This window comes from Antedon mediterranea, chromosome 3, assembly GCF_964355755.1.
Source record: "Antedon mediterranea chromosome 3, ecAntMedi1.1, whole genome shotgun sequence".
NCBI lineage: Eukaryota > Metazoa > Echinodermata > Crinoidea > Comatulida > Antedonidae > Antedon > Antedon mediterranea.
The window spans coordinates 13,972,814-13,992,606 of NC_092672.1; the positions used below are offsets into that span (position 1 = coordinate 13,972,814).

The 19,793-nt window shown below is 33.2% G+C and overlaps 1 protein-coding gene and 1 non-coding gene across 2 annotated transcripts; one reads left to right on the forward strand and one right to left on the reverse strand.

Moving 5' to 3' along the window:
• Positions 1–245: 245 nt before the first annotated feature.
• LOC140044920 (vigilin-like) lies at positions 246–18,278 on the reverse strand. The gene is made up of 22 exons (XM_072089618.1): positions 18,133–18,278; positions 13,386–13,609; positions 13,121–13,229; positions 12,810–12,925; positions 12,421–12,627; positions 12,074–12,289; positions 11,736–11,942; positions 10,932–11,223; positions 10,537–10,676; positions 9,702–9,920; positions 9,327–9,413; positions 8,606–8,737; positions 7,864–8,082; positions 7,283–7,504; positions 6,905–7,123; positions 6,083–6,224; positions 5,115–5,257; positions 4,545–4,649; positions 3,314–3,448; positions 2,402–2,623; positions 1,646–1,864; positions 246–1,166 (listed from the first exon to the last, which is right to left on the reverse strand). The coding sequence occupies exons 2-22, from the start codon at positions 13,572–13,574 to the stop codon at positions 933–935; spliced, it is 3,774 nt and encodes a 1,257-aa protein (XP_071945719.1). The 5' UTR covers positions 13,575–13,609; positions 18,133–18,278; the 3' UTR covers positions 246–932.
• On the forward strand, positions 6,682–6,753 carry Trnad-auc (transfer RNA aspartic acid (anticodon AUC)). Its single transcript has one exon. It is a non-coding gene; the product is annotated as a tRNA-Asp (tRNA).
• Positions 18,279–19,793: the final 1,515 nt, after the last annotated feature.

The following is a 19,793-nucleotide window of genomic DNA, read 5'->3' on the forward strand; positions in this document are numbered from 1 at the left end:
CTGGCATGATTTAAAATCACTGAATGCAGTTTATATCGGTATTTATTTATTTATCCTTAAACTAAACAGAAAAAGAAACAGAATTTAGGAATGAGTTGGGGATATGTATCAATTACCAATTTTGTAAAAGAGTACATATCATAAGACTATCGGCATTATTTTAATACCACTCAAAAATTTGAAAGAAAAAGAAGAACCAAAGAAAAAAAATCAAATAAAAATAACTTATTGAAATTAAGATTCAATTGTTTTCTCTTTTTTTTTAAATTTTTTTTATATATATTATTTTTTACCCTTTGAAAACAACGAATAGATTTCAACATTTGGAAGCACATTATTATTGGATGAATGGACATTTTATCTAACCCCCTTAGTTATAAATTTAAATGGGAGATGCATATGTTAATAGGGATGTATGCTGTTGAATACACAGCTTGAAAAGGTATGCCTTTTTAACCCAGTCAGCAATTAAGTACATGAATACATTAGATTAATCCTACGACAAGATTTACAAGGCACTGAGTTAAGAGAGCTTCAAGTTAATTTGAGTTGTCTGATGATGACATTAACACATCAATTCCAAATGGCTATCAATCACTGCTGGCCACCTTCATTTCCAACAAACTGTGTCAAACTCAACTTTCTATATCAAATTTTCTCCAAATATATTGGTAACTATACAGAAATGCAATTTATTGAAATTTTCCCGGAATTAATGTGTAATTTGTAATCATTGTTAAAGAAAATCAACTGGATGGTGGAGGTACTGACACATTTAATAAAACATCCATGATTTTGTAAATTTTTATATTGCTTACATTTTCATACATAAAATCTGTCGATCAATAGTACCTTTTTTTTTATCGACAATTCAATTTAAAATAGCATTTATGAAACATAAACCAGGTTGACAAGAAAAACAAATGATTTTCTTAATGTTTCTTGGTCGGTCCCCAGTGAGCATGTCTCGGCGGAGTTGGTACAGATGCAGCTCCAATGGATGGAAAAGCTTCTGTATCTTGGGTGTTTGGAGGTGCTTGATTCCATGGAGCTCCTGTCACAATATACCCAGCATTTGGCGGTTCGGTCTTATTGTGTTGCTTCTCCTTACGACTCGGAGCTTGTGTATACTGAGACATCATCTCAGAATCGTTAATATCTTGTAGCTGCAATACAAAAATCTTAAATTAAAACTCTCAGTGAATTGTGAACAGATTATTATAAAGCCATTGATATTATTCTTATTCATATTATATATATGATAAAAAATTAATGATGATGAAGGGCTAGTGTTGCCCGAAAGCAATGCTAATTTATCTGGCTGTTTTACTTTATTGTTTTTGATTCTGCTTTTCACAGCATTGTCATTTTGTATCTCCATTGAGATTCAGCCACTGATACCCACAGCATTGTCATTTTTCAGTAATTTGCCTTTTGATTTATAAAATTAATGAATATAATTGTGTAAAAATAGTTTAATAGATGAATTGTTCAATAGTTTATATTTTTTTATTTTAATAAATGCAATACACTAGCATACGGAAAATAATTTCCAATTATATTGAACAAATTAAATGCTGAAAGAATTATTATTATTATTATAACATTTTCTAAAATGATATTAAATAGAAAAAGATATACTAACATATTCTTCTTCTCTATTCTGCAATTCATCTTTGCAGTCATAAACATCATCCTCCATTCCAGTGACAGTGACGATGTCTGGATCAGGATCGGTGTTACGTGGAAAGCGGATGTCAACTTTGTAGTCGTCCATCACCTTGCGTATTGCACGTCCCCTTCCTCCAATAAGACGACTGTGAATACGATGATCAATCTTTACCTCAATGGTCACCTGATCTTCCTATTAAATAAAAATAAATAGATTAAACATTGATTTTTAGTCATTTTAAATCATTTCCATTACATTATTAAATTACTCAATATAAGAATATACAAAATAATTACTGTATATTTAACTTCAATGAGTTTAGAGTACTACTTTATAAAATGATCACACTTGAACTCCACATTAAAAAAGGCTACCACCTCCCTCACTTAGCCAGATGCATACTTTTATACATTCATATACATACAAGGGCACATGTATAGAACTGCTGTGTAATCCTTCCACCTACAAGCATTCATTTTAGACATGAATTTCATGCATAGCATTTATGATCAATGAGGAAACAGTTGAACCAGGTATGAAGGTATGGTTTTAAATGTAAACTCGACCAAAAACCCATTGACTTCCCTCAATTTAACATTTTTTCCTTTTTTCAGGTAAATAATTTTGTTTCTATCGAATTTCTGGTCAAAGTGAGTAGCTATTATGTGGCAATAAAATGGCATACTCAACTAAAACATTTTTTTAAATATTTTAAACAATGTGGCTTACCAACTCTTGGACAAGTTCAAGAATAGCATCTTTAGCTGCATTTGCTTTTGATTCATATCCAGTTATTTTAATGCAGTCTTGTTCTGTATCATCTCGTTCTGGGAACTGAATGTTGACGTCATGATCTTGTCTAATTTTAGTGATAACGGCTCCTCTGCGTCCAATGATCTTAGGATGATGTTTTGGATCAACATTCACAGTCACTTCAAAGTTTCTCAACATCTAATAAATTATTTTTATTTTATAAATCTTCTTCATATACAGTTTGGCAATTAAAAGTAAAATAACTAAAGCACTGTCTACACTATAACACATAAAAATGTGATATACCAAATAATATGGTAGTGATATGACCTCATTGGTCCATATATGGTTACATCAAGTTTTTTTGTCACATCAAGTTTTTTGTCACATTAAGTTTGATAGTGTAGACAGAGCTTTACGGAATGTACTAAAATACATATTATTTTAAACCAATGCAGTAAAACTGTTCCCTAATAATATAAATTAATTTAACAGAGAATTGTATACTGCAACTGAATGTTATGTCTAAAGTTTCTAATATGTATTTGTATCTTCTTTTTAACTGTAGTGTACATGTTGTTTTGTTTCCCCTGCAACAGCTTGGTCCTCCAAGCTGTGACCTGGAAGTTAGGTAACATTCTTATATCTAATCGAAGAAATATATAAGAATGATGATGATTTTGATGGTTTGAAGACAGTAGACTGAAATAACAATTTCTAACTACTTCTATGAATGGATGACTAGCCGGTGACAATAACGCTAGTTGGTCATACCCAGTACCGTTTTGATTTTACGATCATTCGGGAAACCACCTCACGACAAATATATAAGAATGGTGATGATTTTGATGGTTTGAAGACAGTAGACTGAAATAACAATGTACTTACTCTATCTTCTTTTTCTTCATCCAGTTCCTTAACACGATCAATGAGTGCTTGTTTAGCTTCTTGTACATTGTTTGGAGGGCCAGTCAGTTTTACTATGTTACATTGTTGATTGGCAGGAGGTATAGCAATATTCACCTGCAGAACACACATTAGACGAAACAAAAAACATTTCAATCAATTAAAAAATACTTAAAGATGTATTGTCCATTGAAACACAAAAAATGAAGGTCAAAATATTCTAAATTTAAATTGGCCATATCAAAGTAATATTAAAGTTATTCACTTCAAGATGAAAATTCGAGCCAAAAACAACAAGTTTACGTAATTAATAGGTAAATTAATTTGATTACATTTCGTCTGGAAATCCATATCGAGCGAAAGTAAACAAAGATTTTAAACCACAAATATGCATTATGCATGATGCTAATTAGGATTGTTTACAACTCGTCACGGTTGAGAAGGTGTTTTTTATGATTATGCATACAGGGTAGCCAAACAAGCGCGTTGCACTATGAAATGTTTTGATTGAAAACTTTGACTGGAAGTCAAAGTTATTTTTTGAACAAAAAAATGTCTATATTTTAGTTAAATGATTTTTCGGCTAATTTTTGGTGAAACTATTATGATACTTCAAAATGACCCATTTTTTTTCAAAATCTTTTATTTTTTTATTTTTTTTGGAATTAATCAAAGGGACTAGATAACAACTTTTACAGGAAAGGTGTAAATATAAATGCTACAAATAGTTGAAACAATTTAATAAATGCAATCATTGAAGTTGAAATGATATGATTGTTAAAAAGGATCAATGGAATGGTTCACAAATTATGTCAACACAGTTTGTGAACAAAATGTACGGGCTGATAATTCTTGCTTTCCACACGAAGAACCCGAACTTTTCAGGCTCAGCTGAGCATGGCCGACTTTGGGTTGCAACACCTCACTAAACATGTCCAAACCAAGAAAGATCACCTAAAAATCTGTATCAGCAATCTGACTCGTTCATTTTTTTTTTCTACTTTTAATTCTAAACTTTAATTTAAAAGCTAAACGCAACTGAACATCGACTGGAAAACAGGCTTTAATGATGAGCGAGTAATATTACAAATTGAATAAAAAAAAATGTGGATGCAGTTAACTAAAATTGTACGTTTTACATTATGAACTTAATGTTTTACAGACAATTTTTACTTTTTGGAAGCATTTGATTGTATAAATGTAAATGTCTTACATCAAATTGTTGCATCATTCGTTTCACACCGCTTCCTTTCTGTCCAATGATGAATCGATGGTAATCATATGGCACATCAACCTCTTCAACAATGGGAACAAGAGCCTACAATACAACAATAGTTGTTTTGTCAATCATTATAATTCAATCAAGTAATCATTACAGGAACAATTAACATGGATGTATTCAATGTGAATTATTTACCTAAAAACTGTATTTTAAAGCAAGAAATAGTCAAATTGTCTGTTTAAACATTTATTTTGTCTTTTTATCATTATCATCATTATTTTTTTTTTTCTAATAACTTTATTACAAATGCAACCTGGCCTATTCAAAACACATTTTTGGAGTTTTATTAGTTAAAATATCTATATACCTCCTAACTAATGTTATATTTTTTTATCCAACAATAATTATCTGAAACTATATAATGTATTGACTGAAATGTAAATTGTGACAGTTATATTCAAATATTGCATCATCAAAAGGAAATTCTTATCAAATACATAATTGTTCAGTGGATCAAATTTCTTAGAAATGTGTATGTATTGAAAAACAACTAGTTCTTACAAGTAGTGCATCTTTTGCACTTTCACAATTCTCTTTTGTTCCAGTAATGAAGATGATGTCGCTCTTTTTAGGTTTGTCTTCCTCACTTGTTTCACTACTAGCATCTCCATTCACCTGTGGTTCTTCAGTTGTTGAACCATTTGCTAAAACAATCAACAATGAGCTTTGTTATTGAGTGCATGAATCACATTTGTCTACACTATCAAACTTTGTGAGAAAAAAAATGTGATGTGCCCATATATGGATATGATGATGTCATATCACTACCACATTTGGGAATATCACTACCATTTTTGGCAAACTGGTAGACAGAGCTTTAATGGTGAACATACATTTTGAAAATGTTGAAAGTAATAAAGTAAACTTCAGTTTGTATCTGAGCCATATTAATGTCGCATAATAGTTATTCACTTGGATAAAAAAAAATATTTACCTGAAACCTGGGTTTTTGGTTTAACCAGGGAAGAGGAAATGTTCACTCTTTCCTAGTTGAACTTAACCATTTATTTTGGGTTTTTATAAGTAAAAACCATTAATATTTTTAAGGTTTTTTTTTTATACGTAAGTAACTTTATTAAAACTGAAAAATGGCCTATCAAAGTCTTTTCTATAAACTGTTTGTATGTTCTTGAAGGACAATACATCTTTAAAGTGCATACAAAATTATTATTAACATCTCAAAGCAAAGACAAACATGTCATTAAATTAATAAGAGAATTAGTTTGTTAAATGTGATAGTTGACAGTGAACAATGTGCACTTGAGGTTTACCTGTCGAATATGGACGGTCACCAATTAAATTTATAATAACCTCTGTGTTGTAATGTAGACAATATGGCATGGAATTATCAAATGTGGTCTAAAAACACCTTTTTGTTAGAATAAGGGAGTGAGTAGTTTAGAAAAGCAGCAGATAGAATAACATAATAATATAGTAACATTTTTGTAATATAGATTCTGTGATCTTACTTTCAGGATTTTGGATGCGATCTGGGAATTTGATGCCTACTTCGTATTTCGCAGTAACTGCTTGTACTCTGGAACCCTTGGATCCCATGACAGTACGGTGGTATCTCTGAGCAATGATGCACTCTATGGTAACTTGCGATTCCTATAGATAAAACAAAATAGCATTAATAACACCACTGCTTCTTTTTTTTAATATGAAATTATTATCCAATCGAGTTCGAACAATACCATGAATGCCCCAGTGGTCTAATGGTTAGGACATCTGCATATCAAGCAGGCGGTCCAAGTTCGAGTCTCGGTTGGGGCGACTTTTTCTCATTCTAACAGATTTCCTCATCTTTATCGTTTCAAATTAATTAATTAAATTTCAGTATATCACCGGGCGGTTTAGAATTAATGTTCTTTGCCTCTTGTGTTTATATATATAAAAGTATCTCTTCGGAGATCCCGCCTCGTGAATAAAAATACTGAAAGATGAGGGCGTATCAATTTGATCTCTGTTGCGCATGCGTACAACTGAGGACTAGTGCTGTTCCGCCGTACCACGCCGAGAATGTTAAAGAGTCGTTATCCAATCGAGTTCGAACAATACCACGAAAGCCCCAGTGGTCTAATGGTTAGGACATCTGCATATCAAGCAGGCGGTCCGAGTTCGAGTCTCGGTTGGGGCGACTTTTTCTCATTCTCACAGATTTCCTCATCTTTATCGTTTCAAATTAATTAATTAAATTTCAGTATATCACCGGGCGGTTTAGAATTAATGTTCTTTGCCTCTTGTGTTTAATATAATAATATAGATATATATAATTATTCTTTTCTTACCAATTCTCCAACGATATTCTGGATGCGCATTTTTGCCCCTTCAACACAGTCTTTTGACCCCTTGATGCTCACTTTGTCGCTTTTTGAACCGTTACGAGGAAAGCTGATTTGAACATTTCCATACTCATCTCCAATCTCACGCAGAATTTGTCCACGTCGTGCTACAAAGTGTCGATGATATTTAGGGTCTACAGCAATTTCACCTTCCACAATGTTTTCCTAAAAAATCAGTAAAAACTAATAAGCCATTCTTTACAAATGCAATAATTACAACAACAAAAACAATCAAACAAAACAGTTGAATGTTAACACACTGACAACTTGCTGAGGTCAATGTCAACAGAACAGTTCCACATTTATAAATTACCAATTGCTTACCAAGTCTTTGATCAGCATATCCAACTTTTCCTTAGCTTTCTTTACGGCATCCTTCTTGCCGATCAATTGAATAGTTTGCTGGTCTTCGTCCTTGGGAGATGGGAATGCGATTCTTGCACCAGTTTCTTCGCGAACACTACGGATATTTACACCACCACGTCCAATCAAAAATTTGTGAAACTCTGGTTTTGCTTGTACCTCAGCAGTGAAACTGGATTCCTCCTGCATATAAAACACAACTTGATTACCATATTTACTTGAATAAACGCCTCAGTTTACTGTTCAGGGAGGAAGGCGTTTATTCGGAGGAGGCGTTTATTCGGAGGAGGCGTTTATTTGGAGGAGGCATTTTTTTTGGGTGTAATATTGTAAAATGCATAATCAAATACCCTCTAGATATGAAAAAATACAACACAATTAATACTATTGTGTATATCGGGTGGCAGGGCGTTTATTCAAGTTAACAAATACAATTTTTACTAAACAAAATTTTTACTAAACACAATTTTTAGAGATTTGTTGGTTATTAGTAACCCCTGTAGCAATGAAAGTATTACAAAGGACAAAATTAAACTCCTTACCATGTCACTAGCAAGTTCCAAGAGATGATCCTTGGCTTTTTCTACTTCCTCTTTTGGTCCTCTGATTGACACTTTATCACTTCCGGAACCTTCATTGGGAAAATGGATGTAAACTCCACCACAATCATCCATGATTTGACGCACAAGACGTCCTTTAGCACCAATCAAAGACTGGTGATACTTAGATGGTATCTTCACATCTTCTTCTACAATATTCACCTGTCACATTAAAAAGTAAACTGCTAAATCTATCTACACATCAAACATGCATAAAAAATAATCTACACTAATTCATTCATTCTAAGTAGAATCCCTTCTTTGGGACACTTATTTTAAGGTGTCCCATTTATCAATTAATCCTATAAAGAATATGAATAGAGTACAATTACAGCTCTTTTAACTGCAAAACTAAAGAATAAACCATGATGTACTTGAAATGTATTCAAAATATGCTATTTATCCTATTGCGTTATTAGTCTAGGAGTTTTAGGCTTTGAGGTAGAAATAAATATGCTAAAGCTGAATTTGTCAGGATAATTCCCAAATGTGGTGCGGAACAATTTACTAAAAGTCCCCGGGTTTCCCCGGTGTGCTAACCTGATTGGGCCATAGTTTACCATGGCTGCAAATCTTTAAAATAATTACCATATGTTGACAACCAGTAGGTGAGATTAAACAGATTATTTTAGCAGTAGATGATGTGGAAGATGCCAAACAGTAAAAACACAATACACTTGCTTACCAAATCTTTTTGAATAACCAAGATCATTTCTTTTGCTTTCTCAGCATTCTGTTTTGTTCCAATAACCACTATAATATCACTATCGCTATTCTCTGTTGGAATTTCTATTTTTGTTCCAGTCACATCTTTGATCTAAAATTTAAAAATCATATATTTCAAACTTCATCTTCATTTGAACCACTCACTATTAAAGAAGTCAATACTAATATAAAGTCAGATAAATTGAGAGATCAGATCAAAAACATATTTAGGGCTAATCTGTGCTCTTTTTAAAATACAGCCAAACTTCAACATTTGCAGAGCTCTCAAATTTAGATAAATCAACACATTTTGATATGGTTCACCACACCACAGAATCTAAGGCCCATGGACAGTAGTTACTCGGGCATGTGATGTATAAATCAACACATTTTGATATGGTTCACCACACCACAGAATCTAAGGCCCATGGACAGTAGTTACTCGGGCATGTGATGTATAAATCAACACATTTTGATATGGTTCACCACACCACAGAATCTAAGGCCCATGGACAGTAGTTACTCGGGCATGTGATGTATATCAAAACAAGTTTTTTATGTCGTTAAATACATCAAATTGATGTTTAGGCTTACAACATGAGTCTGACAGACTGCCAGTAATACGCATGATGAATAAAGATGTGAAAATCATCATAGAATGAGATAAGAACAGAAAAATATGAAAGTCAAAGTAAACTAACCTTGTTAATGGTGTTTCCACCTTTACCAATGATGTTCTTGTGGAATTTCTTGTAAACTGGAACATCAAGACGGTAATTCTTTGCAGCCTAAATCAAATTGAAAACAAAAGTTGGTTAATACTGATTAAAACATTACATGCACAAACACACATCTTAAAACACTAAGGTAAATATATAAGAATGCAATACACCAAAAAAATGCATGCAAGTTAAAGCGCTGTCCACACTATCAAACTAGTCCGACAACAAAAATGTGATGTGCCCAAATATGGCAGTGATATGAAATCATCACGTCCATATGGGCACATCACATTTGTTGTCACATAAAGTTTGATAGTGTAGACAGAGCTTAAGGCATAAACAAATTGTTCTTACATGATCAGCCACCATTTGTTGCAGGTACTTGTAGCATTTTTCAACGTCTTGTTTGGGTCCTCTCAATGACACAATGTCACTCTTTTCATTAGGGTTAGGGAATGTGATTTGAACATCTTTGAACAGATCACGTACACCTTTGATATTTTCACCTTTGGATCCAATGATAGCACGATGGTAACGATGGTCTATCAGGATATCCTTGCTTTTTTCATTTTCCTATGGATATGAATCAACAAAAAAACATGTATATAAAATATTATATAGCACATATTTGTTTGGACAATTACGGGTCATTTGATAAAAGTTAAGTGCCCTATGAATGACTCTACATAGTGCGGTAAATTCCAATTTTTACAAGAAGTGTAGACAGCTTGACGCCTCAGCGAAAGCATAACAACAGTTCTTTGCACATGCTCCAGGGAAGCAAATTTTTTAACAAAAACAAAACAAAAAAATCTCCGATTGTTATTATTGCTCTGTCGAAAGTGATGATGAAATTACATGATGATGCAGATTAAAAAACACCAAAAAACAAATCAAATATGTGGTTAGTAGGCTATAGAGTTAGTCTTTAGATGTTATTAAAATAACAATTAGGTATCCTACTAGTCGACCTAGGATAGCCTACGTTTCAATCTGAATGAAATGATAAGAATCTACTTAGGTATTATATAAAACAAATAAGAATGTTTTTATATTTTATATTTGTGCTATGGTACAAATAATTTCACTTGTGAAATTATTTATAGCATTACACACATTAGTTGTACACCAACATATTTTTGTTTGCATAAACAATAAAGGTTGATGTACAGTAAGTGTTTAGACATACCATTCTATGAGCCATATCTAACAGTTCTTTCTTGGCCTGCTGAACGCCTTCAGGACTTCCTTCAATCCTAATTGTATTGCTCGGCTTTTCATCAGAAGGGATTAGAATAGAAACACCAGTAGCATTCTTAATACGATTCACTGAAACAAAAAAACACCAAAACTATTAATGCTGAAAACACACTTTTTTACACACAAACTTTGATTACAGTTGATGTACCAATGAAGTGTATCCAACACAAAGACTGTCTGGAATATAATATGTATTTAAACTCACTAAACACAAGCAGAAAATTAATGTTGGCAAATGTGGTGCTTATGATGAAATTTCATGGCTTAGATGTTAACTTTTATAAGCAGTGAGCAAATGTTAAATTGAGTATACTTTATACATACCATTGACACCATTCTTTCCAATGATATGCTTGTGAAACTTCTGACTGATTTCAACGTTGGCAAAGTCAAATCGCAATTGGAGATCTTTTGAGATGTCATCTAAGGCTTTGCGTGCTTGCTCCACTTCTTCAGGTGGGCCCTCCACAATAATAGCATCACGGCCATCTTGAAATTCAATGTGAACCTTAGGTAGATTCTGTGTAATTTCACGGATGTTCTTGCCTTTGCGTCCAATGATAAATCGATGAAGCCATGATGGTGCATATACCTCTTCAATTATAACACTGTTAGCCTATACAAAAATATTAAATTTTAATTTATCTTGTAATAACAAGCCTGAAAAAGTGTGTAGTTGTAACTGAAAAAACATTATTACTATAACAGTTAGAATAATAGAAACACCATGACAACAAAAACATAGTCAAGTGTACATAAATTAAATATAATGTAATTAATCTATAATTGTTTGAATATTGTTTTAAAATTTCTCTTGCTATACATTGCTCTAGACGCAATTTTTTTTCCAATCAGTTTAAGGCAGAAATCATAAATAATGCACAAGTAAAGAAAGCTGAACTATTTCATAAATGAACCCAACCTTTCGATCGAAAGACTTTGATCGTCTTCAGGACTGAGAATTCAGAAAGTGGGATTATAAGTGAAATTGGGTGGAATTAGTGTGAAATCTAAAAAATAGCGAGGTTCACAATAGGTGGGATTGAAAGATAAGCTTTATATCAGCATATTGATTTGACTATGAAAACCTTCAAACAATAGACATAAGATACAAATTTGGTTACAAACCTTTGCATAAACTTGTGTGATAGCAGGGCCAAGTTTGTCTTGTTCACCTCTTAAAGTGATGGTTTCTGAGGTATCATCTGAAGGTGGTAGTTCAACTGATACACCAGTGGAGGCTAGGATTTCTTGAATTGTGGATCCACGGGGGCCAATTACATACTTATGCTGAGATTTGCGTACTTCAAGGGATACGGTCGTGGTCTTGCGTTTCTAATTGTACCAAGAAAAATTATATATACAATAGATTAAACATTCTATTTTATATTTTAACAAAACAGCCTAGAAATACAAAAACAAAAAAAAAAGCCTTATTTATATTAAAGTATCAAACAAAAATGTACCTTTTCTTCATAGATTGATTTGATTTGATTGACCGCAGCCTTCACTCCATCTTTCTCTCCAGACACAGCAATTTCGTCTTTATGTATAGTTGGAGGAGGTACGTTAATCTTAGCGCCAGTTTGTTCCATCATTAACTTTAGGTTCTTGTTGTCGGCTCCGCAGATGAAAGGGTGAAAATGACAAGGAATTTGAAGGATTTCAAATGCAAGCTTAGCCTACAACACAAAATGCATAGTAAATTCAAAATTGTAAATTTAACTTGATAAATATGTTTTCTAACATTTATTGTACAGTGTTGTGTGTTTATTTGTAAATCATTAATTAAAGCTTAGAATGTGTCTCTTACTTGTGCATCAGATATAAGTTGTATTTCATGGCAGGCTTTATCAATGCCTTCCTTCGTTCCTACAATCTTAATGTAGTCTGCATTTTCATCGGAGTTTGGAATATTGATCTTAGTAGCTGTAGCCAACTCAAGTTCCTTCAGTTTAGCACCACTACGACCAATGATGTAGCGATGATGGTCTTTTGGAATGCTCAACTGTGCACTTGCCTAAGTTTAAAAAAAATTATTTCAATAATAATGGTTTCTCGTATATATGTAATTGAAACTTGTATTTTAAGGACTAATTTATTCACATCAAAATGTTGAATCCTATCATGATACATAAAGTAATAAAGTTTTTATTATATAATAAATGGTATTTATTTACTTAAATGCAAATGTTATTTTACCTGTGTTTGAAGCTTGGAGATAAGTTCTCTGCGTGCCTTACGAACAGCATCCGATTTACCAGTCACAACAATAGTCATACTTCTATCCTTTGCCAAACTCATTTCTATCGAAGCGCCTTCATGTTAAAAAAAAGATCTTTTAATAACCTGTTGACAGTTATCTATTTTTTAATAAACAGTAATAAATAACTTATTGATAATAAATATTATTACTTACCAAAATGCAAAGAATGTTTATTATTTTATCTCGATATAGGCCGAAATATTAAATAGTCTTTGCGCGAACATTTATTCATGTATTGTTAACTTACCGGTTTTGTTCATAATCATTTGACAAATATTACTGGACTGACTACCAGTTTCTCCAAATCCCTGGTTCATCTCCTTGTATTTTCGTTCTTCCAAAGGCACATGAAATACCTAAAAGACAACAATAAGACATTATGTTTGCCTGGGACAACCCTTTAATATTAAAACTACTATGATGGTCAAAACAACCACCACCAGGTTATATTTACAGCATGTTATCATTGCTGTAGTAAACTTATTTACAATTAAACATAAACGTATTAATACCTGAGTAACAGTGGAAGACTTGACTGCCATGCTAGAATAGCTAGGCCCAGGTGTTGGCATCGCAGCTTGACAATTCTCAGTTGGACTGGCTGGTTGTAATGGTGGAAAGGCATCATTGTAAATGGGTGGTTCATATGCCTCAGCATCCATGTAAACTGGTCCCGATTGTTGCACTGTTTCAATACTCATAGTCGTTGGTCGGGTAGAAAGTCGTACAGTACCAACTGAAATAAACAACAACAAAAAACAATTCCATCAGAGTTAAATTAACCAAGAACCAGGGTTTGCCAGTGGAACTTAACATGGTCTTGGTAAAACTAGCCACGGTCGCTAAAATGTCCAATCCGAACTTGCAACTAGGAGTTCATGACCTTCACCATCTGTTTCAATTAAGGTTTGTGAGATAAATTTGAGTTAGTTTGACAAACTATTTTTACAAACTGATTATCATTTATTTATGTGACCTGATCTGGCATGCAAAACAATAGTTTTGTCAGGTTTTTTTTGTACCAGGCACGGATTCAGGGGGTAGGGGATGGTCAAACCGGCCTTTGGTCCCCATTTATTCAGAGGAAAAAATATTATTAGCAGCCTAGCCCCTGATCTTTACCTACTAAATGGGTTTATACATTATTACCATTGTTATTTAATTGCCATGATTCGACTCCCTGAACGTTAATATTTATTATTTCAAATATTCAATCACCAAACATGTGAATAATATTTGGTTAATTAAAATATTGTATCTATCAATTATCATCAAAATATCTTTGATCGCCGGCCCATTCTTGTCTTCCTTTTTTGTCTGAGAAATATTTGTTATGTTGCTAAAAAAAGCATTATTTTCTCAATATCAGGCATTTATTTTTCAAATCTTTTAGAGAAAATTACGGTATTTCATTTTTGAATGAATTTTGTGAATATTTTTGTGATAGCTCAACTACAAAATCCACCATTGGTGGTACATCATTGTAAGCCAATCAAAGCTGAGCTTTCTTGTGATTGGCAGAGCTCATGGTTGATTGATTTTGGATTCTGGTTTTTTGATTGATGGATGTTAATTCCCAAAGCGGAACGGTGTATCTCGCACATGGTTTTTCTCTGGACTGATCCAGGGGGGGGGCGGATTCAAATGGAAGGTGGGTGGGGATGCCTCACTGCTTTGTATAAGTCACAGAGCATGCAAACAATTGTCATTGTCACCCAGGTTTACTGGCGAAAACTTATGATTGCTGGTTTGCTGCGCAATACAATGAGTGCCATTTCCGGCCAATTAGAGGTGCCATTTATCATGAATTTTATGTACCAGCCATTTTCAAACATCTAAGGTAAGAGTGTTATTTACCAATTGCCATTGGAAGTTGACATACCATGTAATTTATGTCAACTTCAAATGGAAATTACAATTAAAATATAAAAGAAAGCCTCTCCGATTTTTTAATATGTTGTAGTTGACACGTAGAGATATATATTTCGTATTAATGTCCAACAAATTGGCCATGTTCCACAGGGGCAATTTCAAGGTAAAAATATTGTTCAAAGTTTCATCCAACACAAGAGTACCCCAAAACACACTATATTTAGATTCCATTAAATCTTCCTTTTACAAAAATACCCTGGTTTTCAAAATTGGACCTGTATTTCCCGAGCTATTTTAAATGTGGTGATTGCACCATTTTCACCAAATTACACCAAAATTTAAGAAGGTAGAGTTTAACTGATTGAGTGATATCTTAGATGGAAAGACCACAAAAGCAGAGTGCACCCATCTCTCTAAGATCCTTGATCTAATCGATAATAATTTTTTAATTTAATACATTAACAATATTATCAAAATACTTGGTTACAAATTATAGTAAATAAAATACAAATAGAAATGTGTTCTACTAATACAATAATTGTGTGAGTATGCATGTGGCAGGGCCTGTTTGTGGGGGGGGGGGGGTGGAAATAATCGACCCTATATTTGAGGTAAATGAGAAAGGGAGAGATTTATGACATGGGGGGGGGGGGGGGAGGGAAGTGTTTATTTATTCAAAGCAGTGACAACAGCTGTGTGTGAGAATTCAAGACAAGGATTATAAGCATTCTATAGCATGGTATGTCTTTTTTGTATAGTAGAGAGTGAGTAAACAGATTATCAAATCAAAAGATCCTAAGAAAAGTAAAGACAATAATGATTACAAATCAGCAACAAATTTAAATTACATCTAGATTATGCTTTCTACTACTTCTGGTCAAATAGTGTACAGCCTTGATAATATAGATTGACCATATGGTCTGGTTGATTACTATCAAATGACTCAGTCATTGGGAACAGGATATGAACTCTTTTGTTTAAAAAGCAGCATAAATGTAGAGAAACATTAAATTAAACATTGTTGACATTATTGTTATTGATTTTATCAATAATTGAAAATGTTCTGGAATTAGACTTCAATTCTTTCTTTTTTTATAGTACTGTATAGTACGCATACTCACATAGGGTCAAATAATCCTGTTACTGAAAATAGAATAGCGGAAATATGACCATTACAGGCGGACAACATAAAATGTACAGTTTGCAAATGTTAATTAGACTTAAAAACATTTTACAAACTTACATTTACTTTCTCAATTCTGATTTTAGATATTTAATTTTGTCATTTAATATTATAAATTACATCCAACCAATTAGTAGGGATAACTATGCAAAATTAAAAGTTCATATTACTCAACCAAATTGTACATTTGCATGTTTGGGTTATTTTAATTTCTTTTAATTTTATTTTATCAAAACCAACAGCAACAAAAGTTGCCACTTAAAGGTATGAAACAGAAAACAGATACAATAAATATGAAGCAACTTAAATAAATATTACGTAAATAGTGAAAATTAGCCTATTGAGTTTTGAATGAAGAATAACTATTGACAAAAATATCAAGGTTTACATTTGACTCACTTAAATAGTTAAACTATAAACTCATTTATATTTTGTATCAATATTATATGAAGAAAGAATTAGGAAAATCTAACTTGTAGTTTGTATTAACCTGACCTATTAAGCCAAATACTGTATTATAACTTACATCATCCTTATAATAATGTTTGCAGTCTGCAAATCGATTTCTGTACGCATTTTACAGGTCTGTAATTCCCAGAAAAAAATTAAAGAACTGACTGCTGGACTAAACCAAAAGGACATTAGATTAAATACAGACTATGGGGTAATTCATTGTTTACAATTTTATCAACCTTTTTACTACTTTTAGTTTCTATTAATACACCTATTTAAGTATATGTGCAACAACCACCCCTTTCTAATAAACTGCAGTGTATCTGGTTGCTTATTAGTAGCACCCCTCCTAGGGCTGATTTAGAGTAGGATTAAGCAGATATAATGTCTATATGGATTAAGCAAATTTACATTCATAGGGTTTATCGTAGATAGCTTGATATTGTGAGGAACGCTGTTGCACAATGCAAGATAGGAAGGAGGGGGGGGGGCCCCCATTCATTCATTATTTCCTTTTCTTACCATAATTTATAATGCCTCTCTCTGCGTCGTGCAATAAATTAAACGCCGTGGCTAAAGATACGGTACCGTATTCTAACTTCTGTTTACTAAAGGTACGGTAAAATTGCATTACGTCATAATCAGTCAATGGAGTGTTGGTACGTGTGTGACGTCATCGTATAAGGACTTTTTTCATATCGCGTCTGTTGTATATGTAGAGAATTCCTATCGGCGGCGCCAGGCTGCGTGGATGTGTGTGCGCTGCAGATGAGGGTTTTATTTTTATTCCAAATGGCCTAGTTAGGCCTATATTTTTTATTAAACTTTGTTTACAATGGTGACCATAAACAACAAGCAAATGCGGACAATAAAGGGGCCCTCAAATACTATGATGTAGACAGTAGCCCCAGGGCTGACGAGTCACAGAAATCAGCGCACACATGCAGCTGCCCCCAGCCTGGCATCGCTTTCCCTACACAAACAAACTCATATAATGAGGTTACAGTACGTAGTAAGTAGGCCTAGGCCTCTTTTGAAACGGTTTTCTGTATTCTAGAATTGAAATCAACATGTTTTGGCTTTTCAATAATAACAGACATAGGCTACATTTAGTTTTTGTCACACACGACGGCGATAATATCGATAAATGAAGCATAAGGAAAATGCGGGTAATCACTGTTTTCGCGATATGAAAAAAATCCACAAAGTCCTTATACGATGACGTCACACACGTACCAGCACCCCATTGGGTGGTTATGACGTAATGCAATTTTACCGTACCTTTAGTAAACAGAAGTTAGAATACGGTACCGTATCTTTAGCCACGGCGTAAATTAAACCTTTTTTAATTGATTTATATATAAATAATCCTAGCCTAGGCCTAACTCTAGGCCTATATTTATGCCTAACAATACTAGGCCTAGGCTAGATTATTATTATTAATATTATTATAGGCCTAAATTATTGTGTAGGCCTAGCCTAGCTAGGCGGCCCTACATTATGTACATATTGTAACATATTGTGTATTTTTAGCCTAAAATTACATATTCTGGCCGGATACATGATGTAATACAACTAGCAACTTAGTAATAATATTACACTGAACCTAACCCAGCCCAGTTTTCATATTATTATAGGCTAGGCCTAGTCAAGCTATCTAGTTAGTAGAGTAGTAGGCAGACCTAAAAGTTAGTTTAGTCCACCAGTCGGTCGTTGTTGTTGACGTTGACAATTTTAGCTGAGATACTTACAGAATTTTGGACTGTTTCCGTTTAGGTCCGTCCTATTATTGAAGTCTTTCAATTTTGTTCTCCAGAGTGACCGTATTTTGATCTGCGAAATATAAAGTTTACATAGACTTTAATAGACCTAAACAACTATTTTTAATGAAAATATCTAAGCACAAAATAGAAACATGTACACCATACGTACCACGTAGAAAGGAAATGACCGTATCACATCTAAATATTGTTTAATATTCAACCGCTGAGCGACTTCTGGACTTTAATTTTATTTTATCTCTGACTGACGTTTTATTTTCTCCTAGTTTCTCCTTCAAGTAACTTACTTTATTTTATTTATGCTATACAATATTGATTTAACGATTATAGTTAACCAATATCTAATAATAACCACATTTAAATTAGTATGTTAATAAAATAGTTCTCGCTCAAGGTTTTTTGCGCTGCAACAACACAGCAGTGCGCAAAAGCAGCAGTGCCGTGTAGTACGGGGAGCAGTTTGGAACATGCATAATTATGTCACAATAAGTCATCATTATTAAATCTCTAACTGTAAAGTTTTTGTTTGAAAAAAATTTTCCCGCAGTTTTTTGTCAGATACCGTCACATAATTTAAATGTGCCGTCTATAGTTTAAGCAAGGCAATCTAACAACATGATGATCAGTCTAGTATCATAAACAATGTATTTATAAATATGAATAAAATACAAAATATAAATAAATTAGATTGCGCCAAACATACGCTTGCCATGTAATACATGTTCATTTATCTGAATTAACTTTACAAATTTAAAAAATGCAAGTTTTAAAATCGATTTTTTTTTTAAACCTAATCTTTGATTGACAATATTAAACACACCATTTTACTTTGCAGAAATTGTGTAGTTTGAGAGGAAATTGTGTTCTAATAAGAGAACATTCTGAATTATTTTAAAGGTAACATTTCTGTGAAAATAATTTCTTTTCAAACCACAGAACTGCAGTAGGCCTAAGATTTTGTCTAAAATGGCTATGTTGTACTTGACATGTCCCAAACTGCACCCCGTATGTGGGGATAGAGTTTGAGTAGGGGTGGTCTCGAGTCACAGGGTTTAAAAGTCATCGAGAGGTGTGGTATGAAACGCCCGGCAATGTATTCGGTCAAGAAATTGCAAACAAGCTATTCCAACACTGTCATCACTACACGAATAGATAGTTTCACTCAACGAATACATAATCTTGAATATGAATTAATAAGGATTCAATTCCATATCACAACAGCTCAGGGAAAAATCAATCATGACGAATAACTTTACCGTTCTTATTTACGCATCGTTTTTTACGCAGTCATCACGTAAGTTTTAAAATAGGGCCTACGTTTTTAGACGTTGAAGTTCGTAAGGTGTGTTTTCTCTTTCAAATTCAAAATACAAAACATTGCATATACACCTATATTAAGGTTTTTAAAACATATCTGTATACTATTCTATGACGTTTTTTATATATTTCTTAAGGGCGCAGCCACTGGGGTGTGGTCACATCGGTCCTGACCCCTCCCAAAAATGATTATTTCACTTACAAACAAAAACAATTGTCAGACGGACAATTCAGGTATTTTTTTGGTTAAATTACGTTTTTTCAGGACAATTTTTTTTTTCGATCCAGTTTTTGGTCAAACTGAATAATTATTA

What these genes read in the sequence shown, in the direction of transcription:
- LOC140044920 (XM_072089618.1), bottom strand. Translation starts at nt 13,574, where the DNA reads ATGAGTATTGAAACAGTGCAACAATCGGGACCAGTTTACATGGATGCT. An exon ending in GTGGAAACACCATTAACAAG is followed by an intron (nt 8,738 to 9,326) that starts GTTAGTTTACTT and finishes TTTAAATTTTAG; the next exon opens with ATCAAAGATGTGACTGGAAC. An exon ending in TGGAACTTGCTAGTGACATG is followed by an intron (nt 7,505 to 7,863) that starts GTAAGGAGTTTA and finishes TTTTATATGCAG; the next exon opens with GAGGAATCCAGTTTCACTGC.